The sequence below is a fragment of the Heloderma suspectum genome, chromosome 1, assembly GCF_057233095.1.
Source record: "Heloderma suspectum isolate Gila_16-S chromosome 1, 16-S_ref, whole genome shotgun sequence".
NCBI lineage: Eukaryota > Metazoa > Chordata > Lepidosauria > Squamata > Helodermatidae > Heloderma > Heloderma suspectum.
The window spans coordinates 80,910,075-80,937,012 of record NC_139458.1 but is presented as its reverse complement, the minus strand read 5'-3'; the positions used below and the strand labels follow the sequence as shown (position 1 = coordinate 80,937,012).

Here is a 26,938-nt window from a genome sequence, read left to right as displayed (position 1 = left end):
GGTTGAAGGGGCGGGGGAGAGTCCCGAGCGGAGACGCGGCTGGATGGCAGGGGCATCCCGGAGCTCCCCGGTGTCACACGGTAATGAACCAGCCCCCTCCCCCCGGGGCCAGGGCCCCCCGGGAGAGAGCGGAGCCACCTCTGGGGGTTGAGGGACCCCCGCTTGTCCGGGCCGGGGCTGCCTGAGAGCGCGCGGCCGGGCTTGCAGCGGGGTGGAAGAGCCCAGGCGAGCGTGGAGGGAGGTGCAGGTGGTGCCCTGAGCCCGGGCAACACAAACACGCCGGCAGTTGAGGTGCCGGAGCCCAGATGGGTCCTCTGATGCCTGGGGTCACCCTCGCTGTCCGCCTCCTGCGACCTTTAAGCATTCGCCATGGTTGCCTTGAACTTCATGATCTCTGTCATTAATTATAGCCTGGTCTTTTTCTTTCTTTTTTCAATGCTGGGCCCTTGAGACCTTGTGGCAGTGAGTTCCGTAGACATTACATCTGGCATGCTGAGTTTCCATTGTATCTGCTTCCCACAGGTGGCACATGGGATTCACGTAGTGCTCTTCTTCCCTCACAAGAGGGAATGGCCGTTGCTGGTCACCAAAGGCTTTTGCCTCCTAATTTGATTTTCAAGAGGGAAATAGCATACATGGCCATAACATAGTCGAAGTTCTGATCCAGGCTACGCATCTGTCAGATTTGGGTGCTGAGATGTCAGCTTTGCATGTATCACATCACATCACTTTTATTTTATTTATTTATTGCATTTCTATATGTCCCAATAGCTGAAGCTGTCTGGGCGGCTCACAACAGTTAAATCCATAAAATACCACACGACCAAATACAAAATAAAAGTTTAAAACTTCTGTATAAAATAAAGATAAAAATAAAAACAAAAACTAGCAACAGTGCAATGATTTAAAAATCGGTAATGGGTTTAAAACAACAGACAGTAAAAGACTAAATTGCCTGGGAAAATAAGGTCTTCACCTGGTGCTAGGAACCAGAAGAAATAGACGACTGTACAGCCCAGTCCTATGGATGTTTACTTGGAAGTTATGCAGTGGGGTTTACTCCCCTGTTAGGCATACCTAGGACTTCAACCGCAGATATTGTCCTTTGTATCTCCTAATCTTTGTTGCCTCATTTTACATCAGTGGTAGTATTAGCACGTTAGTTGAGCCTCTCAAACCCTAGCTGGCGGTTTAGACAAATTTGTGGGAGAGAAGGTTTCAGAAGCAAATTAATGGCTTAGCATATGGAGGATTGGGGCTACATTTTAGTGGCTTCCATGTGGTGGAAGTTTTATGTTTTCTTGCCATCCAGAATTGTGGGCTTTGTCAGAGGTACAATACTGGGATAAGCAACATGGAGCCCATGGAGGGTAAGTCTATCAGTGGTTTTTAGTCATGATGGATGTATATTACTTCCAATATCGGAGGCTGTATGCCTCTGAACATCAGTTGCTGGGGAATATGAATGGGTGGGTGCTGTTGGCCTCATGTCCTACGTGTGGGCTTCCTACAGGTGGCTAGGTGGCCACTGTGTGAATAGAATGCTGGATTAGATCCAGCGTGGCTCTTATGTTTTTAAAAGGGAGTATTGTGGAACCTTAAAGACAAACAAATTTATTGTAGGATAAGCTTCCATGCTTATTAGATGCGTGAAGTGTTACCCTCAGTTGGCTGGTGTACATGGGTATAGAGAAAAAATTGTAAACAGTGGGGTCAAATGGCTATGAAAAAAGTACATTCTGTGACAATTCTGTGTAAAGCTTAACTGCATACAAGATATGTAGCAGTGATAGGTGATTCCCCAATCACCCTAGCTTTGCTTTGTTAATTACTGCAGAAGTGGGACAAGAACCAGGGACAGGCAGAATGACAGAGTAGCTAACTTGTTCAAGTCATATGTGCTTATATCCTTATAAGAAATAGTGTTAGCAGTAACAGTCAACACAAGCCAGTGAGGAAAGAATCCCAATGACTTGCTATGTTTCTCTCTGAACTTTCAGCAGGAAAGCTATGTTGTAAGATTTTTAGAATCATAGAATAGTAGGGTTGGAAGGGGCCTACAAGGCCATCGAGTCCAACCCCCTGCTCAATGCAGGAATCCAAATCAGAGCATCCCTGACAGATGGCTGTCCAGCCTTGTCTTGAAAGCCTCCAGTGTGGGAGAGCCCACTACCTCCCTAGGTCATTGGTTCCATTGTCGTATTGCTCTAGCAGTCAGGACGTTTTTGGCTTCCTGTAACTTGAGCCCATTATTCCATGTCCTGCACTCCGGGATGATAGAGAAGAGATCCTGGCCTTCCTGTCTGTGACAACCTTTCAAGTACTTGAAGAGTGCTATCATATCTCCCCTAAGTCTTCTCTTCTCAAGGCTAAACATGCCCAGTTCTTTCAGTCTCTCCTCATAGGGATTTGTTTCCAGTCCCCTGATCATCTTTGTTGCCCTCCTCTGAACCCTCTCCAGTTTGTCTGCATCCTTCTTAAAATGTGGTGCCCAGAACTGGACACAGTACTCCAGATGAGGCCTAACCAGTGCTGAATAGAGGGGAACTAGTACTTCCCGGGATTTGGAAGCTATGCTTCTATTAATGCATCCCAAAAGAGCATTGGCCTTTTTTGCAGCCACATCACATTGTTCGCTCATATTCAGCTTGTGATGGACAACAATTCCAAGATCCTTCTCGCTTGTAGTGTTGTTGAGCCACATATCCCCCATCTTGTAACTGTGCATTTGGTTTCTTTTTCCTAGGTGCTGAACTTGGCATTTATCCCTATTAAATTTCATTCTGCGGTTTTCAGCCCAGCGCTCTGGTCTATCAAGATCACTTTGAATTTTGTTTCTGTCTTCCAAGGTATTAGCTACCCCGCCTGATTTTGTGTCATCTGCAAATTTGATCAGCATTCCCTGCACCTCCTCCTCCAAGTCATTAATAAAAATGTTGAAGAGCACTGGGCCCAGGACTGAGCCCTGCGGTACCCCGCTCATTACCTCTCCCCAGTTTGAGAAGATCCCATTGATAAGCACTCTTTGAGTCCGATTCTGTAGCCAACTGTGGATCCACCGGATCGTTGTTTCATCTAGCCCAGGGGTCCCCAACCCCTGGGCCGCGGACCGGTCCTGGTCCGTGGCCTGTGTGCAAAACCCCCTCATCTTGGGTCCGTGGGGGTCTGCGGGGGTGTGCGGAGGCAATCCGTCCTTCCCCCCTGGAATCCTCACTGGCCCCGGCTGGCTCCGCTCCACGGCGAGCCCACGGAGCTGCCAGCCAGCTCCGGCCGCTGGTGGACTTCCGGCTGCTGGGACACAAAGTCCCTGTTCTTCAAGTAATAGGCTACGTAAATCTTTACGTAGCCGATTACTGCAAAGAATAGGGATGCAAATGGCATCCGCTATGCGGACGCCATTTGCATCCCAGCAGCTGGAAGTCCTCCAGAGAACCCCCCCTCCCCCCGGTCCGTGGAAAAATTGTCTTCCACGAGACTGGTCCTGGCGTTAAAAAGGTTGGGGACCGCTGCCCACTTTGAGCTAGTATGCTCATCAGGATATCATGGGGCACTTTGTTGAAAGCTTTGCTGAAGTCGAGGTATATTATGTCCACAGCATTCCCACAGTCCACAAGGGAGGTTACTTGATCAAAAAATGAGATCAGATTAATCTGGCAGGATTTGTTCTTGACAAATCCATGTTGGCTTCGAGTCATCACTGCATTGTTTTCAAGGTGCTTCCAGATGGATTGCTTTATCATCTGCTCCAGAATTTTCCCAGGGATTGATGTCAGACTGACTGGTCTGTAGTTCCCAGGTTCCTCCTTTTTACCCTTTTTGAAGATAGGGACAACATTAGCCCTCCTCCAGTCATCTGGCACTTCCCCCGTCCTCTATGATTTCTCAAAGAGAATAGATTTAGATAGTGGTTCTGAGAGTTCATCTGCCAGTTCCTTTATTACTCTAGGATGCAGTTCATCTGGCCCTGGAGATTTGAACTCATTCAAAGTAATTAGGTGTTCCTTGAGCATATGCCTATCGATGTCAAGCTGCAATCCTGCCCCTTCAGCCTGTACTTCGCCTTTGCCAGGAGGGTCATAGACCCTCTTTTGGGAGAAGACTGAGCCAAAGTAGGAATTGAGCACCTCTGCCTTTTCTTTGTCATCTGTTATCATTTTGCCATCCTTATTTAATAGCTGAACCACCATTTCTTTCCTCTGTCTTTTACTATGCACGTATCTGAAGAAAGCCTTTTTGTTGCTTTTAGCATCCTTCGCTAACCTCAGCTCGTTCTCAGCTTTAGCCTTCCTGACGCCATCCCTGCAATTCTGTGCTATCTGCCTGTACTCTTCCTTTGTTGCTTGGCCTTCTTTCCACTTCCTATATGTGTCCTTTTTTGTTTTCAGGTCATCTCTAAGCTCTTTGTGAAGCCATATTGGCTTCTTCTGTTGTCTTCCACTTTTTCTTCTTGTTGGAATTGTTTGTAATTGTGCCTTGAGAATTTCCTTTTTTAAAAGCTCCCACCCATCTTGGACTTCTTTTCTCATTAAAGTCACTTGCCAGGGGACCTTACTGATCGTTGTTCTGAGTTTATTAAAATCAGCTTTCCTAAAATCCAGGGTACGCGTTTGACTACACTCAGGTTTTGCTTCCCTTAGAACCAAGAACTCAAGTATAACATGGTCACTTTCCCCCAGAGTTCCTGTAATTGCTACTTTATCTACTAAGTCATCTCTGTTGGTTAGGATCAAGTCAAGAATAGCCGATCCTCTAGTTCCTTCCTCTACTTTCTGTAGGAGGAAGTTATCCGCCACACAAGTCAGGAATTTCCTGGAGGGGCCATGTTTTGCAGAATTTGTCTCCCAACAAATATCGGGGAAAGTGAAGTCCCCCATTACTACTATGCTTCGTTGAAACATTGGCTGTTTGCTTTTCAAAAGTTTCATCCTCGTCTTCTCCTTGATTGGCTGGCTGGTAGTAGACTCCGACCACCATGTTCCTTTTATTCTTTGCTCCATTAATTTTAACCCAGATGCTCTTGGTGGGCTACCAAGCTCATCCTCCTGTATTTCTGTGCAGAGATATGTATTTTTCACATACAGTGCAACCCCACCTCCCTTTCTGTTCCTCCTGTTCTTTTTGAAGAAGTTATATCCTTCAATTGCTGTATTCCAGTCATGAGAGTCATCCCACCAAGTCTCAGTTACACCTATCAAGTCAAGAAATGAGGAATATATTGGAATATCTGAATTGAGGCGATGTAAGGACACACACAGCTAAAGGGTCTGTAACTACCTGTACCTCCAAGGAGGCTGTACGATGCTGGTGTGTGGTGGGAAGACACAGCGTGTTTTAAACAGTGAACGGCACTTAACATGGTCCTCTTTCAACCAGAAGGAAGTTCACCTGTCGGGTGCCCCATCATCATAGTGCAGGGGTGGGCAACTTGTACCCTCCAGATGTTTTGTGGGCCTCCAGATGTTTTGGCCTACAGCTTGCATGATCCCTCACCATTGACTGTTTGGCCTACAGCTTGCATGATCCCTCACCACTGACTGTGCTAATTAGGGCTGATGGGAGTTGTAGGCCAAAACATCTGGAGGGCCACAAGTTTCCCACACCTGTTATAACGGGTGATGGTATGCCAGTTTGATATCTGCTTCTTTTTAGTATAACTGGCCTAGCATAAAGGGAGACATCACTGAAGTTTATGAATGGTGTGGAGAGAGTTGATCAAAACTCTTTTCCCCATTTTCTCAACAACTTCGGTGAAATTTATCGGCAGTACATTCAGGACAGATTAAAGAAAGTGCTTCTTCAGAGCATATACATAACATGGAATTCATGGCCACAGGACAAGGTGATGACCAGTATTTTGGTGGTTTTAAAAGGGGATTAGACAAAATAATGGAGGAGGGGACTATCAATGGCTATTAGCCACATTGAGCAGGGGGTTGGACTCGATGGCCACGTAGGCCCCTTCCAACCCTACTATTCTATGATTCTATGAAAAACATGATAAAAAAGCAGCTCTGTGTGAGAGAGAAAGTCTTCTCCTGCTTGCCGGATAGGTTCAGGAATGTATTGCTCTCACAAACTGCAAGCAGCATTATTGTTCACTTAGGTGAGTTCATAGATGATACCTGCACTTGCTGAAAAATTCAGAGTGCTTAGGCAATGCTTAGTGATTAGGCAATAAAGAAGATAATTCTGCTTTTCTTGATGCAGAATTAGGATTCCCTGGGTATGGAATTTTAGTGTGTGTTTTTTAGCACAGTCCTACCTATGGTGTCTTGTGCTTTTGCTAGTTTATGATGCAGTGATGTTGGCATCTGATGTGGGCTTCAGGACAGAGTATCAGGCAAGTCCAGCTCATCTATAGAGTAACACTTGAACAAATCCAACTGTGTCTTTCCACGTTCACTTGTAAAATTGGAAAAATGACCTACCTCACAATTATATACATTTATAAGGACTGTAGCACTTTGCAAAGTTAGAGGTAATAGAAAATCAAAATAAATTTAATCTTTATATAATACAGATGGATGTTGTGTTCTTTGGCAGGAACTTGTCTTTGTAGGAATAGAAGAGTTTCTGGATGGGGCAATCCTTGGGGAAAATCCTGGGGTGGGGAATGCTGCTTCGGGTCTCTCAGTGGTGCAGCTACTGTGCCTGGGAGCAGTGAGGCCTTGTAGCTGTTGGCAGAAGGTCAGGATTTCCAGTAGGATTCTAGGCGCTTCCTGCTGGACCTGTAAAATAGCTCTAGAAGAGAGTTTGCTTGTTGCTATTTCTAGTTCTGTTGTGGGTGAATTAGATGACATTTTGTCTGGATTCACTGGCTTAATTAGAGATGAGCCCTGGGCTTCCAGCGGAATATGTCTGTAGTTATTGTTTTTAAACAGTGGCCTGGTGGTAGGATACGAGGCTGGAAAAAATGTTACAGCAGTGTGGTTAGGGCAAAGCTGCTGGCTGTCAGGGGTGGAGCAGAAGAAACTCTGACTCTGTTGCACAGAGCTTGCTGGACTCAGAGCTGAGCTGGACTTTCTGCTGGATTGGATCAAGGCCATTTCTAGACTACACTGGAAATCTCAAGAACGGGAGACTCAGCAGTTTCAGAAATGTCCCATGTAAACCATTCTGGCCTATTTCTTCCTTTGGTCTCTGTTTCTCTTTTGGCCTTGTTGCAAGTTTACATTTCGAGTAGTGCTCCCTGCAGAGCCTACGACATGAACACTGGCATGGGATTCAGTCTCTTGGTGAGAGAGGCATCAGATTTGTCACTGTATTAAACAGCACAATCCTAAGCATGTTTACTCAGAAGTAAGTATTTTTGGGATTACAGCTCAACAGTGCAATCTTGTGCGTGACCACTCAGAAGTAAGTCTTTTGAGTTCAATGGGACTTACTTACAAGCAGGTGTGTATAGCAGTCTTCCGCAAGTTGGTGCCCTTAAGAAGTTTTTAACTTCAACTCCCTGTCAGCCCCAGCCAGCATGTCCAATGGTCAGGAATGATGGGAGTTGTAGTCCAAAACATCTGGAGGGCACCTGGTTGGAGAAGGCTAGTATATAGGGTTGTGGTTGTTGTTGTTGTTGTTCAGTCGTTCAGTCGTGTCCGACTCTTCGTGACCCCATGGACCATAGCACGCCAGGCCTTCCTGTCCTCCGCTCTCTCCCAGAGCGTGCTCAAGTTCATATTCATTGCATCAGTGATGCTATCTAGCCATCTCATCCTCTGCCATCCCCTTCTCCTGTTGCCTTCAATCTTTCCCAGCATCAGGGTCTTTTCCAGTGACTTTTCGCATTAGGTGGCCAAAATATTGGAGCTTCAGCTTCAGTATCTGTCCTTCCAATGAGCAGTCAGGGTTGATTTCCTTTAGGAAGGACTGATTTGACCTCCTTGCAGTCCAGGGGACTTGTAAGAGTCTTCTCCAGCACCACAGTTCGAAGGCATCAGTTCTTTGGTGCTCAGCCTTCCTTATAGTCCAGCTCTCACAGCCATACATTGCTACTGGGAAAACCATAGCTTTGATTATACGAACCTTTGTTGGCAAGGTGATGTGTCTGCTTCTTACTAGGCTGTCTAATTTTGCCATAGCTTTCCTCCCAAGGAGCAAGCATCTTTTAATTTCATGGCTACAAGTCACTGTCTGCGGTGATCTTGGAGCCCAAGAAAATAAAATCTGTCACTGCTTCCATTTCTTCCCCTTCTATATGCCAGGAAGTATATAGGATTACAGCTCAAATAATTCCCCCCTCCCTTTACTGGTGTACCATCTGGAAAGTCTCTTTATCTCTCTTGTTTGTTCTTATGGCATCTTGTTCTTTCAGACTTGGAGAAATCTTAGCTACATTATTCATGCTCCTGACTCTTTACCAGGAGCTCTTCCCAGTTTGGCTCAGATGCCTCCAGGGAGCACAGCTGTTCTCTAGCAAGCTGCTTTTGTTCTTCTCTGAGACAGTTTTGCCTCTAGTGCTCCACTATGGAATGTGCTGTGAGTCAAGCTTTTCCATTCTGTGGTCATGACCTCAAAATGAGTCCCTGGAAATTATTAAAGGGTCACAAGGCGCAATATTTCCCCCCCCCACACACACACACACACACTGTTTCCTTGAGTTGCCACAGACTGGGTTTAAGTAGATAAGGGGATTTTTGTAGGGCTGGTTCACACACACATGTGTGAATATCTATCATCTATCTATCATCTATCTCCCCACGTACTTATATAATGCTTGATGACTCATAGCTGTTACTCCATTGAAAAGCATTGTGTATGAGATGTTCCTGTCCGCAGTCTCTGACCTAGGATGGTTCATTCACACATACAAATCATCACTTCATGCTGCAGTCACTAATGGATGAACGCACACGTGCAAACTGGCTCTAAGCTGTACATGTGTAATTAAGGTTTGGAGTATCTATTATACTTGCAATGTGGATGTGGCACCATTTCTGTTGCTGCCCAGGCTGTTGTTTTTAGGAGGTTATGGGGTGGGAGGGGGAGGGAATTTAGGGAAAGTCAGGGGCAATGCTTGTTGTGTTCATTCAGGGCTCCTTACTCCCCCCCCCCCCCCCCGCCACACAACTTGAGCTCTGTAGAGAATATACTGAAAGAGGTCCTTGTCCCGGTCATAATATATCAAACTACTGACTACCCCTTCTCCACATTCCTCGTTGCTGCTAGCAAGGTTCTGGAGACTGACAACATCATGGTGGCATTCTCAGCATAGAACACCCTTCCCAATGTAGTACCCTCCAGATGTGTTGGATCACAACACCCATCACCCCCAGCCAGCATGGTTGTTAGGCATGCTGGGAGTAATAGTCAACACATATGGAGGGCATGTGGATAGGGAGGGAGGAAGCTGTAGTCCAACAAGTCTGGAGGGGCCCAAGTTGGGAACGGCAGGCATTGGGCTTCCCACGTCCCCAAACTAAGAATGTAATAAGGGTTCTGCTGCTTTTGACTCATCCAGCCAGGACTCTGTCTGCAGAAGTGGCTAGCCAGATGTTTCTGGAGAACTTGCAAGCAGGTGATAGACATGATAAGAAATCTCCTAGTGTTTGTCCCTAAAATCTGGCTGTCAGATGTATTGCTGCCTCTGAAAATACATGTTCAGTTTTTAGCTATTATAGTAAATAACTGTTGATCGCGATCTGTCTACCATGAATTGATTAAATCCTTTTATAAACAGTAATCTTCTTGGAGGAGAAGTCTGTCAAAGTTGTGGTATCTAAAAATAATACTTCCCTGTTCCACTTTACTGCTGAACTAGTAGAGTGTGTGTGTGTGTGTGTGTGTGAGTGTGAGAGAGAGGGGGGGAGGAAAGGATCTGATGAGCTGTGGAGAAATCCTCCATTAGTTTTACACCTTGAGTGTTGCAGAATGTGTTGCCTACCACTAGCTTGGCTTTGGCCCATAGGCAGTGCAATTAGAAGAACACCAGGTATTGCATGGCTTACAGGGAACACATATTGCCCTCATGTCCTGCTTGTGGGCTTCCCTAGGAGGGCTCAGGGTTATTTATATTATCAGATGGGGACATTAGGAGGCATTTTGGTACCACAAGCATCTTAGGTTGAGATGTTTGCTGTAGGCCTCCAAAATTGATTGGCACTGACTGTAAGAAGAGCCGTGCCGGATTAGAAAGGCCTTCTAATCCAGCATTCTGTTCACGCAGTGGCCAACTAGATTCCTATGGTAAGCTCACAAGCAGGATATGAGGGCAATAGGACTCTCCTGCTCATGTTCCCCAGCAGCTGGCATACACAAGCATGCTGCTACTGAAGGTAACATATAGCCATCAGGACTAGTAGCCATTGATAGCCTTCTCCTCCATGAATTTATGTAATCCCTTTTTAAAAACATCCAAATTGGTGACCATCACTACATCCTGTGGTAGCCAATTTCCATAGTTCAACTATGCACAGTGTGAAGAAGTACTTTTATCTGTCCTGAATCTCCCACCATCCCGTTTCATGGGATGACCTCGGGTGCTAGTATTATGTACCATACATAATTTTGTATACCTCTATCATCAGTCCCCTTACTCACCTTTTTTCTAAGCTATACAGTTATAGACACTGTAGCTTTCCTTGTAGGGGAGTTGCTCTAGCTCTTGATCATTTGGTTGCCCTCTTCTGCACCTTTTCCAACTCTACAATATCCTTTTTTAGATGCACTGACCTGAACTGTACACAGTATTCCAAAGCCTATTCACTTTCCCTACACCAGCCTTCCCCAACCTGGTACCCTCCAGATGTTTTGGACTTCAACTTCCATCAGCTCCAGCCAGTATGACCAATGGTAAGGAATGCTGGGAGTTGTAGTCCAAAACATCTGGAGGGCACCAGGTTGGGGAAGGGTGCTCTAATCACTACACCTGACGTAATTTAACATTTTCTGAAACCATTGACTCTGGGCTGGTTTCACATGACCATTCTGATGAGTTTCCAGCTGGGCTGCTGTTCTTGTAGGGCTTGTCGCACTCATGCAGAAGCAAATGGCTAATGGATGTCCTCAGGATATCACCTCAAGCTATCCTGAAACTTTAGCCCTAGTGTAGTCACTTCCCATGATGAACTGGTCAGGTGACCGCTTTACCTCTGATCCCATTGTTGTCATGAGCACAGTTACTCAGTTTGTAGCTTGCCAGAAGAATGGTGTGAATTAGTCTTGGCATGGGTGGAGGAATCTTTCTGGGTCTGATTGGGCCACGTGGCCGTTTTTAAATGGACTAGCCCATGGTCACCCCAGAAAAATCCCCACCTACTCATGTGCTTGGTAGACATGGATACCTTCTGTTTTAGGAAACTGGTTCATGGTTGCACAACTCTAATGTGATGCAAGTGAGGCTCAGTCACAGAAAAGGGACTGTTAGTTGACAGATACAAGAACGAGTAGCCACCTAGGAATTGCAGGACCGTCTCATGTTATGGTGATATTTTTGTGTAAGAAAAAGAAAAAGGTGTAGGTCACCCTTGCTCCATTTGAAGTAAAACATGTAACAACTGAATGGTGGTCAGGGAATAAATTACCTTGAGGGAGCTAATTTTCATGGATAGAGATGGGGGAGAAGCACAAAAAGGTCTAGGACACAGATTGCTCACCTTTTCTCTCTTCCTTGCAGGGATTAACCAGCCAGGCTGAGGCTGCACAGCTACAATGGGGGGGAAGTTGTTTCTCCCTGGAACTCTCTCCTTCTTGTTTCTTACCGTTGCTTGCTGGGCCCATGATCTTCCGCTGAGCCAGGCCACCAGTGGGGCTAGCCCTCACTGCGAAAAGGAGGTTGAGTCCTGGGGAGCCATATTCAGTGAGGAACGCCTGGATGCCTGGGTCTGCTCTCTGATTGGTTCGGTTGTGGTTGGGCTGAGCGGGGTTCTTCCCCTGCTGATCATTCCTCTGGAGACAGGGGCAGCTCTGAAGTCAGAAGGTAGGTCAACCCCTCTGTATATATAGTGTCCCTGAGGATCTCAGATTCCTTTTCTGGCTGAACCTCTCAGCTAGCAATTGCTGGAGGTAGGGCGTATTTTTAATGCAAGAGCCGAGATCCGGCTTGCCCCAAGAAATGCTGTCTGCTGAAACGCAGGGGTAATGCACCCGTCAGGTCATCCCCTTAAGCAAGGTGGGTAGGAGCAGAGCAAATTTTCAGGTCTTGAGAATGAATGTAAGGTGTTTTCTCCAGTGGATATTCTAAAAGAGGACCATTGGCCTTCTTACTGAAATTTCTGAAGTAACTGAAATTCCATACCACAAGCAGTCGAATTCTTTGTTGTTGTTGTTTATTCGGTCAGTCGCTTCCGACTCTTCGTGACTTCATGGACCAGCCCACGCCAGAGCTTCCTGTCAGCCATCGCCACCCCCAGCTCCCTAAAGGTTGAGTCCGTCACCTCCAGAATATCATCCATCCATCTTACCCTTGGTCGGCCCCTCTTCCTTTTGCCTTCCACTTTCCCTAGCATCAGCATCTTCTCCAGGGTATCCTGTCTTCTCATGATGTGGCCAAAGTACTTCAGTTTTGCCTTTAAGATCATTCCCTCAAGTGAGCGGTCTGGCTTTATTTCCTGGAGGATGGACTGGTTTGATCTTCTTGCAGTCCAAGGCACTCAGAATTTTCCTCCACCACCACAGTTCAAAAGCATCTATCTTCCTTCACTCAGCCTTCCTTATGGTCCAGCTCTCGCAGCCATAGGTTACTATGGGGAATACCATTGCTTTAACTATGCGGACCTTTGTTGTCAGTGTGATGTCTCTGCTCTTCACTATTTTATCAAGATTCGTCATTGCTGTCCTCCCAAGAAGTAAACGTCTTCTGATTTCCTGGCTGCAGTCAGCGTCTGCAGTAATCTTTGCGCCTAGAAAGACAAAGTCTGTCACTGCCTCCACATTTTCTCCCTCTATTTGCCAGTGATCAATCAAGCTGGTTGCCATAATCTTGGTTTTTTTTAGGTTGAACTGCAACCCAGCTTTTGCACTTTCTTTTTTCACCTTCGTCATGAGACTCCTCAGCTCCTCCTCGCTTTCAGCCATCAAAGTGGTATCATCTGCATATCCGAGATTGTTAATGTTTCTTCCAGCGATTTTAACTCCAGCCTTGGCTTCATCAAGCCCAGCCTGTCGCATGATGTGTTCTGCGTACAGGTTGAATAGGTAAGGTGAGAGTATACAACCCTGCTGTACTCCTTTCCCAATCTTAAACCAGTCCGTTGATCCGTGGTCTGTTCTTACCGTTGCTACTTGGTCGTTATACAGATTCCTCAGGAGACAGACAAGAGGACTTGGTATCCCCATACCATGAAGAACTTGCCACAATTTGTTATGATCCACACAGTCAGAGGCTTTAGAATAGTCAATAAAACAGAAATAGATGTTTTTCTGAAACTCCCTGACTTTCTCCATTATCCAGCGGATACTGGCAATTTGGTCTCTAGTTCCTCTGCCTTTTCTAAACCCAGCTTGTACATCTGGCAATTCTCGTTCCATGGATTGCTGGAGTCTACCTTGCAAGATCTTGAGCATTACCTTACTGGCATGTGAAATAAGTGCCACTGTTCGACAGTTTGAACATTCTTTGGTGCTTCCCTTTTTTGGTATGGGGATATAAGTTGATTTCTTCCAATCCATTCTTGTGTTTTCCAAATTTGCTGGCATATGGCATGCATCACCTTGACAGCATCATCTTGCAAGATTTTAAACAGTTCAGCTGGGATACCGTCATCTCCTGCTGCCTTGTTCTTAGCAATGCTTCTTAAGGCCCATTCAACCTCACTCTTCAGGATGTCTGGCTCTAGCTCACTGACCACACCATCAAATCTATCCCCGATATTATTATTCTTCCTATACAGATCTTCCATATAGTCTTGCCACCTTTTCTTGATCTCTTCTGCTTCTGTTAGGTCCTTGCCATCTTTGTTTTTGATCATACCCATTTTTGCCTGGAATTTACCTCCGACGTTTCTAATTTTCTGGAAGAGGTCTCTTGTCCTTCCTATTCTATTATCTTCTTCCGCTTCCGCACATTGCTTGTTTAAAAATAATTCCTTATCTCTTCTGGCTAACCTCTGGAATTTTGCATTTAATTGGGCATATCTCCCCCAGTCGAATTCTATGACTCATGTAAATGATGCAAATAAAACAAATGTGCATATGCCTGAGTATTTGGTACAAAAAGGCCAATGTGCTAGGCAGAAAAATGAAGCTCTGCTTTCTGCAGACTTTCTCCTGTACTGCTCCCAAACTGTGGAATGCGCTCCTTCAAGAACTACGATTGGCCCCCACTCTCTTTGCTTTCGGACACATCTTTTCAATTTAGCTTTTTAAAATGTGAAGTTTTAATGATGTTTTAATGTTTTTACTATTTTTAATGTTCTTGTTTTAAATTGTTGTATACCGACTTGATGGCTTTTTAGTAGGTAAGGCAGTGTATAAATGCCAAGGATGGATGGATGGATGGATGGATGGATAGATAGATAGATAGATAGCCGCTTCCAAGCCTATCTTGCATTCATAAGAGCTAGAAGCATGCACATTCACCAGAAAATGAAAGCAGGGTATTGACTTCTGTGTCAAGTTGTGTGCTTGGGTAGCGCTTGCTCAGAACTGTGGGATACCCACGGCCCTGCTCTCTTCCCCAGATGCCAGGCAGGTTCAATCTTGCCTTCTCCCTTTCCTAGCATAGAGGGCCTGATCTCCCTGTGCGCGCATAGCTTTCCCCGCTCCCACAGGTGCCGTTGCCAAGTGCCCCTAAATGGCAGGGACAATGAAGTTGTGATTGCAAGTGGCTTCCCAGTTTCAGAGTTTCCTTGGAAGCAGAGGAAGCATCCTATGCATGTGTTAGAGCATGTGCACATCCCCTTTAGGTTTCTCATGAGTTGCACAGCAGGATGAGACGGAGCTCTGCAGTGACTGACAGCCGTTTGTCTTTCAGAGGGATCCCATCGAATGAAGCAGCTGTTGAGCTTTGCTATTGGGGGACTCCTGGGAAATGTGTTTCTGCACCTGCTCCCTGAGGCCTGGGCCTACACTTGCAGCGCCACCGCAGGTAACACCTGGAACGGGGCAAATGCCTTGAGATCCCAGAGCCAGGCACGGATGGCTGAGGCAGGCTGCAGCCATCTCTTTCCACATGGCTGTGCTGATCACCTGTGGATTCTGCGATTGGGTTTCATTTGGGGTCTCCTTTTGCCCTCTCAGAATGGACACCAGGATGCTGGAACTTGTTTGTTCTGTGCCTTGGCCCATAATAGATATTTTTTTTACATGGTTGTCCTACTTCCGAAGCTGTCTGTCCTGGCAGGGAAAAAGGATCAAGCACAGCCAGTTTGTGTCTCCGGACCAGCCTTCCCCCAATATGGCACCCTCCAGATACATTGGACTTTAACCCCCATCATTAAACATGCCCTGTACATGTTTACGGTAGTACATGCCCTGGTCTCCTCTCGTTTAGACTACTGTAATGCGCTCTACGTGGGGTTACCCTTGAAGACGGTTCGGAAACTGCAGCTGGTACAGAACGCGGTGGCTCGCCTGATTAAAGGCAGCCGCCGGCGAGATCACATCACTCCAGTGCTGAAGGAGTTGCACTGGTTACCAGTTGTTTTCCGGGCCAAATTCAAGGTGTTGGTTTTGACCTTTAAAACCCTATATGGTTCCGGCCCAGCCTACCTTAAGGAGCGCCTCCAGCAGCACCAGACAGGCCGCATAACAAGATCAGCCTCGGATGGCCTTCTCTCTGTCCCATCAGCCAGGACAGCTAGACTGGTGGGGACGAGGGAGAGGGCCTTTTCTGTGGTGGCCCCCACTCTGTGGAACTCCCTCCCTAGGGAACTCCGCCATGCCCCCTCTTTAATGAGCTTCCGTCGTGCATTAAAAACGCTGTTGTTCAGGCAGGCATTTGGGGTGGGTTAGGGTATTTTAGAAAATGTTTTTATTGTAGAATTTTATTGTTTTAAACTGTTTTTATTGTATGTTGTACATCGCCCAGAGTAGCTGGGTGACCGGTCAGATGGGCGATTAATAAATTTAATAATAAAACAAATAAATCATGTCAGGGGATAATGGGAGTTGTAGTCTGACACATCTGGAGGGACGGTGGGTGTTGTAGCCCATCACATCTGGAAGGCACCAGGTTGGGGAAGGCCAGTCCATAGATGCAAGAAAGAAAAATAGAAACCGGGAGAAAGCCAGCCCAGCTATCGTTGCTCCTGCGCCATATGTAATTGCCTCTCTGTGCTTCAGCAGCCAGGGACGAGGAGCGCTGCTGTGCCACACAGCCCTATAATTAGCTGCCTGATTGAGAGAAGGGAAGTCTTCTGACCTTGCGGTGCCGCAGAAGAGCCCGTGAGAGTGGCGCCTGTCCTTGTGTTGCTGTCTGCCTTGAGTCTGCAGGACTCCGCTCTCCTGAAAGCGTTGCCCTGGATGACTCTTCTGGAAAGTGTCTGTTTTTTCTTGGAAGCATTTCTCTGGTCTCTGGGTTTCAGAACTGCATTGCTGCATACCTGCCCATTGTTCTCGCTTGCCTCCAGGCAGCCTGAGCCGAGGCAGGCAAAAGGCATGTTTTGTGTCCTTGGGCTAAGAACTCACCAGGGTGTGGCAGAATGAGCTTTTCTGAGGTGCAGCTTTCATGCCTGTGCATGCAGTTCAGGCAGGCTCTGGGTTTGCAATGGTGAACGTGTGTGGCTGTAGCCTGAGCAGTACGTGTGTGTCTCTCTCTACCCCCCAAAATCCCAGTTTTGCTGTCAGACTAAAGCACGCTGTGTCAATCTAGCACCTCTCCTGCTTGCAGGATTAAAAAAAACGATGTTCTTTTGCAAGAACTGGATTGGCAGGGGGCCAGGTGGGTGAGGGAGTCCAGCGAGAGAGAGGTGGGAGAAGCAAGAGCAGGCATACGAGAGGGAGTTCTGCAAAGCACAGACACTCCTCTGCCTTTGCTGCCCCTTTGTCTCCTTTATTCACTGATTTTTTTCCTGCTGTAAAAATATTTTTTCAACTGAAAGCTGAGATTTTCAGGACCCCAACTCCCATACTAGATAGTAGGTCCCCAGCTTATATGTTAACACTCTATTCGACCTGGTGCAGTGATTGGTTCTCTTGCTACAAAAATGCCGTCATTTGACTCTTTTTCGAACGCGGTACATAACACTTACCTGATCCTTGGGCAATTTGACAAAAAAGGCTGTTGCCTGTGAAAGATATGCTGGCTGTGGGATTTGGGGAGCTGTAGTCCAACACATCTGGAGGGCACCAAGTTAGGGAAGGTGGCTCTACTGGAACACAGTTTGCCTTTTGTCCTAATGAACCAATGGCCTGCTTTGCATGTAATGAGAACCCAGAGTATGGGTTCAGTATGGGTTGTCATTGAACTGTGGGCTGCTGTTACATATGAACCCTGCACTATGGTTTAACTATGGCTTGTTAACCACAAACAACCCAGGAAGAGAGCCCATGATTTGTTGTTGGGTTGTGAACTCTGGGTTGTTTGTGGTTAATCACCCATAGTTAAACCATAGTGCAGGGTTCACACGTAATGATAACCCACGATTCAATGACAACCCATACACAAGCCATAATCTGGGTTGTTGTTAGGGTCAGCATTCTTTTGGTGTGCCTTAAAACTGGGGGAAACAGTCTTGGAAGCCCATGGCAGGAATTGTTTGCTCTACCACTGTCTTTCTTTCCCCCCACTCTCACCCCCCACTCAAGGAAGAGGGCAGAGTTTCCAGCAGCAGAAGCTTCTGGGGCTTTGGGTGATCATTGGCTTGCTAACCTTCCTGAGTCTGCAGAAGATGTTCCCAGACAGTGAAAAGCAAGGGAGCTCCAGCTTGGTGAGTGGACAATGAAAGGTGCACAAGAGCCTGGCATGGGGGTGGGGGTGTGCTCTTTGATCTCAGAAATGCTGCATGAAACTTTTCTTCCTGTGTCCCAGTCTCCGTCGCTTAATGGCATGAAATAAGCTCTGTGAGTGAGGGCCCAGCTGGGGAAGGGAAGGGCTCGCTCCCCAGTGCCCTGCGGCCAGTCCCTGCTGCCTACACAGTTCCACAAGCCATGCTTGTAAGAGGAGATAGATCAGGCCTATCATCTGGAGCTCCACACAGGATTTCTCTCTCCTTGCCCCTCCCCACACCTGTCTGCACTTGGCATAAATTATGCAAATATAGCAATACTTTCTAAAAGGTATTTGCATAATTTATTCAAATTACAAAGTGTGGGTTTTTCAGGATCTTGGTGTGTGTGTGTGTGTGTGTGTTAGGGTAGAGTAGGGAGGCTGGGAAGTCTGGTATTTGTTTTGCTTTTGCAGCAACCTGGGCCTCTGATAATCTGTTAGTGCTTGTCTAATACTTGTGTCTTTGCCTAAGGTAGCCTTCTCCCACCCAGTTCCCTCCAGTTGTTTTGGACTACATCTCCCTTCATTCCCAATGGCCATGCTGGCTGGGGATGCTGGAAGTTGTAGTCCAATACATCTGGAGGGCGCCGGGTCAGGGAAGGCTGAGCTAAGGCACTCCCCTAATTAAATAGTTAATATAGGGGTATCTGGGCTTCATGTAAATTTTTTGTTAGAGTTAGTTCGCTTAGGATAGGGCAATAAGAAGGGCACGAGAGAAGTCTCTGTTTGATGGACCTGGAAAAGAAACTGCCCCTTCTCCGTGATGTAGGTCGGCGATTCCAAAGCACCTGCCCAAAGGATTCCCAATGGGAGGAACATCTCTGTGCAGGAGGCAGCCAGTCCAGCCCAAAGAAAGAAGTTGAGTGCAGCTCAGTGTAATGGGTCTTCTCACTTCCCTTCGCCATCAGCCCGGAAAATCAAGGTAAACCATTTGCTGGATGGGCTTTGGAGGGGTCCGCAGGCCAGTGGCCACAATGATGGGAAAAGCTCTCCAAAGGAAGTTCAAGGCCTTCCCGAAAGCCCAGGTGGCACTGTCTAAAAGAAGGGCTGACATCCAGCTGTGGGTGGGCAGGTGCTTCACTGTTCAGCGTATGAATCTGCCTTGTCCTGAATCGGAACATTGGCTCATCCAGCCCAATCTACTCTGAAAGCTACCGGCAGTAGCTCTCTAGAGAAGTTTCCCAGCCCAGCTGCCTCCTTTAACTGGAGATGCCAGGGACTGAACCTGGGGGTGGGGGGGACCTTGGGCATGCGAAGCAGGGGCTTTCCCTGAGCTGTGGGCCCAACTCCACCTTCATGGCCCATCTGCTTGTTCCTCATCCTTTATCTTCCTTCACCTTGACTGTTTCTGAGGACAATCTGTGCCTGGATCCTGGCAACGTTCTTCAAAAGGTGTTTCAGTTGTGAAAAACAATTTATCTGTGCAATATTGCTGCCTGCCTACATGCAATGTTTCTGTGCTCTTAAAAATCTATTGACCAAAAATCTATCTATCGAAAAATCTATTTTCCAGTTCAGGAGAGGAGAGCTAGCCACCCTGCCCCTCCAGGGGCAAGCCGGGTTGCTGTGCCTCTGACCAGGCACATCTTTTAAGGCTGCGTCTGTGTGCTGAAGCAGGTTAACCCCACCTCCACTGGATTGTTAGTGAATTTGATCGCCACGTTCCTAGAGACTATCACTGAATTTAAAGATGGCTGATTTGCCCTATTACATGCCTCATTAATCATTTTCATGAATTCAAAATAAACTACCTTGGGGATAAAAATTAGCATTCCTCACTTTGTTTGTGAAAATAGCCTTCCTCTTTGATCTCCTGTGTTGCATTCATTTTTACCGTTTGATCATTGGAGGCTCTGTTTTTTCTTCTCTCTCCCTGCCGCCCCCCGCTGCCCTCCCCCATGCCCCCTGTAGATCAGTGGATACCTCAATCTTTTGGCCAACACAATAGATAATTTCACACATGGCCTAGCAGTGGCAGCCAGCTTCCTGGTTAGCAGAAAGGTAAGTTCCCTTTTTAAGAGACTTGCTTGAGCCTTCCATAATATTCAGATGCAAAAAGTTGGTGTTAAAACAGGTCTTGCTCTGTTCCCAAGTATAGGGTTTTTCTAACGCTTCCACTCTCTAGCACCGGGGTAGGGAAGCGGTGGCCCTCCAGATGTTGTTGGACTACAATTCCCATCACCCGGACCATCGGCTATGCTGGCTAGGGCTGATGGGAGCTGAAGTCCAGCAACATCTGGAGGGCCACTGGTTCCCTGCCCCTTTAGGGAACAACCTCAGCTTTCCCCTTCCACATTCTTCCTTAAAATCCAATATTAAAAGCCTTTTGCAATGGAAGTCTCCGCTGATGTCTGTGGGACTCGTTACTGTAGGTGCCTTGAGCATTGAAGCCACCCTGATCCCTGCCCAGGGAGGGTCAGCATCCTCTTTAGCTGCATGCATGCCAAGAGGATCAGGAGGAATCTTGCATTGCTGCGCTTGCCGCCCTCTTCGGCTACGTAGACTGTTTTAACTGCTTTATGTCACTGGCTGTAGGTGGGGCTCCTGACCACCATGGCGATCCTTCTGCATGAGATACCCCATGAGGTGAGTGGGGTCTGTAACATGCCTGCTGGGAAGCTAAACAGAGGCCTTGTCCTGTCAGGGCTTCGTCAGGAGGAGAAGATCTAGGCTGGGACTGGGGAGACCCGAGTTCTAGTCCCCGCTCAGCCGTGAAGCTCACTTGGTGTCTTTGGGCCAGGTGCTGACTGTCAGCCTAACCTGCCTCTCAGTAGGGTTGTAGTGAGGGTAAAATGGAGCCGGGGGAGGATCACGTACACCACCTTGGGCTCCTTGGAGGAAAGGTGGCATCTAAATGAAACAAATAAATAATATGTACGTACGTAACGGTGCCAATAATCATATACTGAACCTTTGCGGCATACCCTAAGCCCCCGCCCGCCCTGCAGAAGGTCTTATGAACTGAATGTTGACAGTGGGCAAAGGCGATGGGAGGGAAGGGATGAATGCGTCCTCATCCTTGGAGCTTCCTTTCAGCCAAAGTAGTGGTGGCGGCGGCAAATGGCAAAGGTTCCGCTTGCCTAGAATCCCTTCTCACTAACCAAAGAGCTTGGAAGAGCTGTTCCCTTCCATGAGGCTAGAACATGGGAGCTAATTCCATGCTCCTTGTCCTGACTTGTCCTCTGGTTAACTCTTGAGGCTGGGAGGTGGCTGTCTGTTCCAGAAAGGGCAGCATCGTAGGTGGTGCTGGTGGGAAAGAGCTCACTTTGGGACCGCCTTCCACTCCAGTACCTTGCTGCTGAACTCCATTTTCTGTGTCTCTGTAGGTGGGAGATTTTGTCATCCTCCTCCGTGCTGGATTTGATCGTTGGAGCGCAGCCAAGTTACAGCTCTCCACAGCCCTAGGGGGAATTCTAGGTGCTTGCTTTGCCATTTGTGCCCAGTCACCTAAAGGGACAGGTAAGACCCTTAGGATGCAGAGGGGATTGGCAAGAGGCCTGAGATCCATTGCATTGTCTCAATTTGCCCAAATGTAGTTCTCTTCTGCCACCTCTTGGTCACTGATGTGTTTCTCGCTGTCCATGCAGGGGAAACCATAGCCTGGATTCTCCCATTTACCTCTGGAGGATTCTTATACATCGCCTTGGTGAATGTCGTGCCTGATCTCTTAGAGGAGAAGAATCCTTGGTAAGTGTGTCCACCATGGTTACTTATGAAGAAAGGCTTAAGCAATCCAGAGAACAGAGAGTCCCGCAGCACCTGAAAGACTCACAAATATATTGTGGCATAAGTTTTCTGGGGTCAGAGCCCACTTCATCAGATACATGCTTTTCAGCTTAGAAAGTGAATTAACTTGTGAAAGTAGAGAGAATAAGGAAAGTTGTGTTTTTACTTTACACAATTACAGAGGAACAAGATGACTTGATTATTAGAGATGCAAGAACATTGTTTGCAAAACATAGGAGCCAATAAGGTTTTCTGGCAGCTATTTTGAGGAGAGACAGGCAGACAGTCCTGAGTGCGTGAGTGAGAGGAGGAATCACCCTTTTGTTGACTTCTTCTCGTCTGTCCTTCGTCAACTAGGATTGGTTTGGAACAGTAGAAGGTGGTACTATAGCTCTCCCAGGAAGCAAAGCCTTCTTTACCCCAGCAGCTTCCTCATGGAACGCTCTCCCTCAGGAAGTCCAAAGGGCTAGTTCCTTGGCGACCTCCAGGAAACAAACCAAAGCTTTTTAAATTAAATTTTGCCAGGCTTTGGGGGTGTGGTGTCAGGTGTTTTCCCCCACACAACCCATGCTCTGCTGTGTTTTGTTATTTTGCCTGTTTCTCAATGGTTTAATTGTTTTTACAATATTTTATTCTTATAAACCAGGTGTGGGCAACTGGTGGCCCTCTTGGCCTACATCTCCCATCAGCCAGCATAGTCAGTGGTGAGGGATCACGGGGGTTATAGGCCAAAAAAACATCTGGAGGGCTGCAAGATGCCCACCTCTGTTACGAACTGCCTTGAGGGTCCTAAGAAGGGTCAAAATAAACCCGAAATAAATATATCTCATGCCTGGTCTTCTGCCCCCCTCCCCTGCCTAGGAACTCTGTGCAACAAGTCCTCCTCCTATGTGCTGGCATCACTGTCATGGTGCTCCTCTCACTCGCTCCAGAATGAATGACTCCTGCTCAGGCCTCCTGCTGCTGCTCCCCAAAGCTGCCTTGGTTCTGAACTGTTACAAAGCAATAAGGGATACCCTTGGATTTGTCTTCATTGTGTGCCTGTGGATCTGGCTGCTGCCACGAGAGGCGAATAAGGGAAGCCTGTTTTTTTTCTTGTGGGGGCAGGCGGAAAAGCCTGGACTCCTTTTCTTGTTCTTAAAGTGTTGCAAACCAGGACTTCCAAAGTTTTGAGAAAAGTAAGTGAGTAGTGCTGTGTGTTTTTTAGGGGTGTGTGTGGTTTTTAAAAAACAATTATTTAAACAAGAAGTAGCAATGAAGAGAGGAGCGGCCTTCGGTGGCATGGGCAGTGTTGCTGATTGGACTTGGGTGTGTGTGTGTGTGCTAGAATTGGTGGGGCAAACCTCCAGAGTTGAATAAAAGGCAAGATGGCAGCATCTGCATAGAGATGAAAGAGTGATCTTCCATCCCAGGCGCAAAGGCGTAGGAAAAAGTGCTCTGAAACAGCAGCAAGATGCCTTTTTCATGATGGTTTTGGGAGCAACATAGGAAGCTGCCTTTTACCTGGTCAGACTGTATTTGTCCATCTACCCCAGTATTGTCTACTCTGGCTGGCAGTGGCTCTTTCTTTCCCCTCCCTGCATTCGGAGATCCTTTTCTGAATGGAGACAGCAGGGATTGGACCTGGGACCATCTACAGGCAAAGCCTGCGTGCTGCCACTGAGCTACGCTCCCTCCCCACAAAGTCGCTTTCCAGATCTTCTGGGAGAAGGTCTTCTCCTGCCTGATCCTCTGCTTCTTCCCAAGCTGGTAACTGATGATCACTTTGGGCTGAGCTGGTCCTTTCTTGGGCTTCTTTCATACATAGGCATTATACTGAAATCAGGATTCACATGGGAAACTTCTGGAGAGTTTGTTCAATAACTGTGCCTCTAGTGATGACCCTTTCTCCTTCCTCACCTTGGGCCCCCAGGTGCTGTAGGACTACTGCTTCCACCATCCCCAGCCAGCATGGCCAATACTTAGCAATGATGGAGGTTGTAGTCCAGCAATATCTAAGGGCCCCAAATGGCTCCTAGAGAGGTCATCATACCCTGCTTTATCTACTGCAGTGGCGCAGCTTAAATTGGGAAGAGTTTCTCATCTTTTCTGGCCATGAGGTAGCTTGAAAGTGGCAGGACCAGCCCCTGTGACACAGGGGTGGGGAACATGTGGCCCTCCCAATATTGTCGGACTGCAACTCCCATCAGCCCAGGCAGGTGGTGAGGGAGGGTAGGAGTTGCAGAGCAACACCAGCTGGAGGGCTGCACGCTCCCCATCCCTGCGGTAACATAGTTTGCTTTCCTTGTGGCTCACTTGATGGGTCCCTGAGGAATGGGCTGGGCCTGCCTTCTCCCGTGGTGGATATGAGAAAATATGTCAGTAGGGAGGTCATAGCTGAGCATACAAAGGCAATGTGAGGGAAAAAGTGTGCTCAGCCCTTTGCTAGGACATTTGGGGAGAAGAGCGGAAAAGGGGTCGGAAAATGTAGGCAGGGATGGGCAATTTGTGGCCCTCCAGATTGTTTGGCCTACAACTCCCATCGGCCCTTGCCAGTATAGCTAATGGTGAGGGATGCTGTGAGTTGTAGGCCAAAACATCTGGAGGGCCACAAGTTGCTCACCACTGGCTTAGTGGGAAAGGCGAAGGAACTATGAAATCCTGATAATGATCGGGGCTGTGCATCTATGCTCATCCTGCACCAAGAAAATATAGATTTCTGCAGCCTGTATACATTTGCATCACCCTTGTTTTCTGTTTCATAACCTTGCCTGCTTTTGCCAGTCAGGAGGAGGGCAAAGAGCTATGCAAGGACATTTGAAGCCCCACCTCAACTAAAAGATGTGTGGCTCAGGGGAGAAGGAACCAGTTTCTCCTTACGCTGGTTTCTAAGAATTCGACGCATTTTCAAGCCATTGTCTTAAGAGCTGCAAAACTGCTTTACAGCGAGAAAAGGGTGGGGGGAGTTGAGATTTTCTGGATGTGCAATTCTGCAGCCATTTCCTGTATTTGCATGTTGCCATCACCAAATTGCACCAGATAAATCCGGAGCCCTGATTGTTACCGGGCGTCTGAGGGGGAGTCTCCTTGGAGTATCTTTGGCAACCCAATGCATTTATATTATAAATCAGGGTCGGCACTGAATTAGAGTCTCCCCCTCCCCTCCACCTCCTCCTTATCAAGGGGTGGAGGGAGCGGATTTCCAGTCAGCTGGTATTACTTCAGCCTGGCATGGTGAAAAGAAACACAGGGCCAGGCAGCTACAGGCACTGCTGCTGCCTTCATTATCCCCATGCAGTGGGCCCAGGCATTTGCCCCACCGTTCTAGGGTAAATGGCACCAGGCCTGTTTTTAAAAAAATACTCCTAAACGTCCCCTGACGGTGGAGATGGCCAGTCTCTGCTGTGTCATGCGTCCTCCCTGTGTGCCCTCCTCAGCGTTTCAACACCATTTTCTACCTGAGTTGCACCAATTGCCTGAGCAGCCTCATCTTTGAATTGACTGCAGCTGTCTTGGAACAAGCAATAGCATACACCAGCCTTCCCCAGCCTGGTACCTTCCAGTTGCCCCAATTCCCCCTCAAAAACACTTCTGGAGGCTGTGCTGCTGTTCCCTGCTCCAGTTTCTCACATGGTTTAAGACTGTAGTGTAGATGCATCGTTAGACCTGAGGGAGGCGTATCCCATGTGTGTGTGTGTGGTCGTGGCAAGTCTGTCTGTCACAGAGTTTGAGAGTGCCTGCTTGAGAATGTTTAAAGGAGAGGTCAGATGGGTTAGGACTGTAATAAGCTCCTGAGGGTTTTTCCCACCCAGTTAGGACACACCTTCACTTCTCAGAGATGGCAATCCTGCGATCATTTCTTTGAGGAATTCCAGTGCAGTCTGTGTGGGGCTCTGTCCTCTGGCTGCAGTCGCTGAGACAGTTGTGTATTGGCTCTGCACTGTTGCACAATGAGTCCATAGGTCAGCCCCACGTGCAGTGCGATGGACGTGCATCTGATGTGCTAGCGGTTTGTGGGATGCAAACTCACCAGAACAATCACTGGGACAAGCACTTAGCTGCAGTCTGCATGAGCAACATCCAGTATTGGGTCACCTTATGTACCACCATCTCTGCTTAAGGAGGGATGGAGAACCACTTATGCAGCAACTTTCTGTTGTGTTACAGTGGGAACAGGGTCTTAGATCTGCTAGAATAAGAACACTGTGGATTTGGTTTTGTTTGATGACTTTAAATGAAGGATGTTTGTCTGTAGTACCCATACAGAGGAAAGTTTCGATCATCTCTCCCACAAAGCAGCGATGAATGCAGCTAATCTTGCTCATTGACTCTAATCATGAAACATGCTGCCTCTCTGTCCCTCCTTCTTTCTCTTTGCCCTTGGAAAGTTGCCTTTCCCTAACAGCTGTTCTCAGCTGTTAGGCATCCAGCTTCAGAAAAGGATTGCTCCCCAAAAGACACCCTTCCTCTCTTAGGCACCCTATGCGATTAATCACTGTTAGGCACTTAGCGATGCCCCAGAACTCCACTCCTGGTCTTGTTTCTGTGTGGACAGGGTTACTAGCAAACCTTCTTGGAGGAGGTAAAAGAGCCATGCAGGGCACAGTAGTCGATATTTTCCAAGAACATTTCTTGTCCTGAAAACTGGTTGGCATCAGAAAGGGGCTTTGGTGCATTCCCGGGATGAGTATACAGAAGCTCATGTTATTTGCATCAGGCTTGGGTCTGGCGTAGGCTGCGAACTACAGCAGGAATTCTCTGCTCACTGTTCAGGAATGCAAAGTGGGTGACATTGACTCATAAATCTGTGAGCTGTTGCTGTTGGCTTGCAGCCCCGGCCGCCTGGACAGAGTTTATAGATCTTGGGAAGCTTCACCTAAAGTGGCCGTTCAAGGGAGGAGGCCTCTGCTACATTTGGCAGCAGCCTCATGGTGTTACGCATAAGATCTGAGGGGGAGCGTGGTTAATATCTCCGCAGTAGGAAATGCAGAGAGAATCCTATTTTTCTATCTTTATTTTGCACTAGCTCTTTTGCATTCTCATTCATCTGTATTGATCTATTTTGCATGGAGGCAATAGAGATGAAATTAAAAACAACAAGAATACAACAATACGTGTGAGGACTCTTATTTATTGGCATGGATGCTTTCCTTTTTTTCATTGTGCTCCAGAACATACCTAACTGAAATATGGCAAATGGTTGAAAGAACTGGCTCTGCCTCTGGTCTGCGATGGGAAAGAACCAAAAAGGCCAGGTGGTCCAACCCCCTGCTCCAAAGCATGATCGTTCACATCTCAGTACACTTTCACCCTCCTTCCCTCCACAGAGCAGGAATTCATCCTGCAGTGCAAAACAGTGCAGAATAAGCCCAT

The 26,938-nt window shown here is 47.3% G+C and overlaps 1 protein-coding gene across 4 annotated transcripts; it reads left to right on the top strand.

Moving 5' to 3' along the window:
* On the top strand, nt 1-26,654 carry SLC39A13 (solute carrier family 39 member 13). 4 transcript variants are annotated; one of them, XR_014790097.1, is made up of 11 exons: nt 1-80; nt 11,609-11,911; nt 14,906-15,019; nt 17,680-17,801; nt 18,630-18,782; nt 19,772-19,861; nt 20,396-20,446; nt 21,187-21,319; nt 21,448-21,547; nt 22,448-23,270; nt 24,181-26,654. XR_014790097.1 is itself a non-coding variant. In XM_084849363.1 (10 exons), the coding sequence occupies exons 2-10, from the start codon at nt 11,644-11,646 to the stop codon at nt 22,521-22,523; spliced, it is 1,107 nt and encodes a 368-aa protein (XP_084705489.1). In that variant the 5' UTR covers nt 1-80; nt 11,609-11,643; the 3' UTR covers nt 22,524-26,654. The 4 variants fall into 4 exon arrangements, 3 of the variants coding, with proteins under 3 accessions (XP_084705489.1, XP_084705514.1, XP_084705503.1); XM_084849363.1 differs by having other exon boundaries at nt 22,448-26,654; XM_084849388.1 differs by lacking the exon at nt 19,772-19,861 and having other exon boundaries at nt 22,448-26,654.
* The last annotated feature ends 284 nt before the right edge of the window (nt 26,655-26,938 follow it).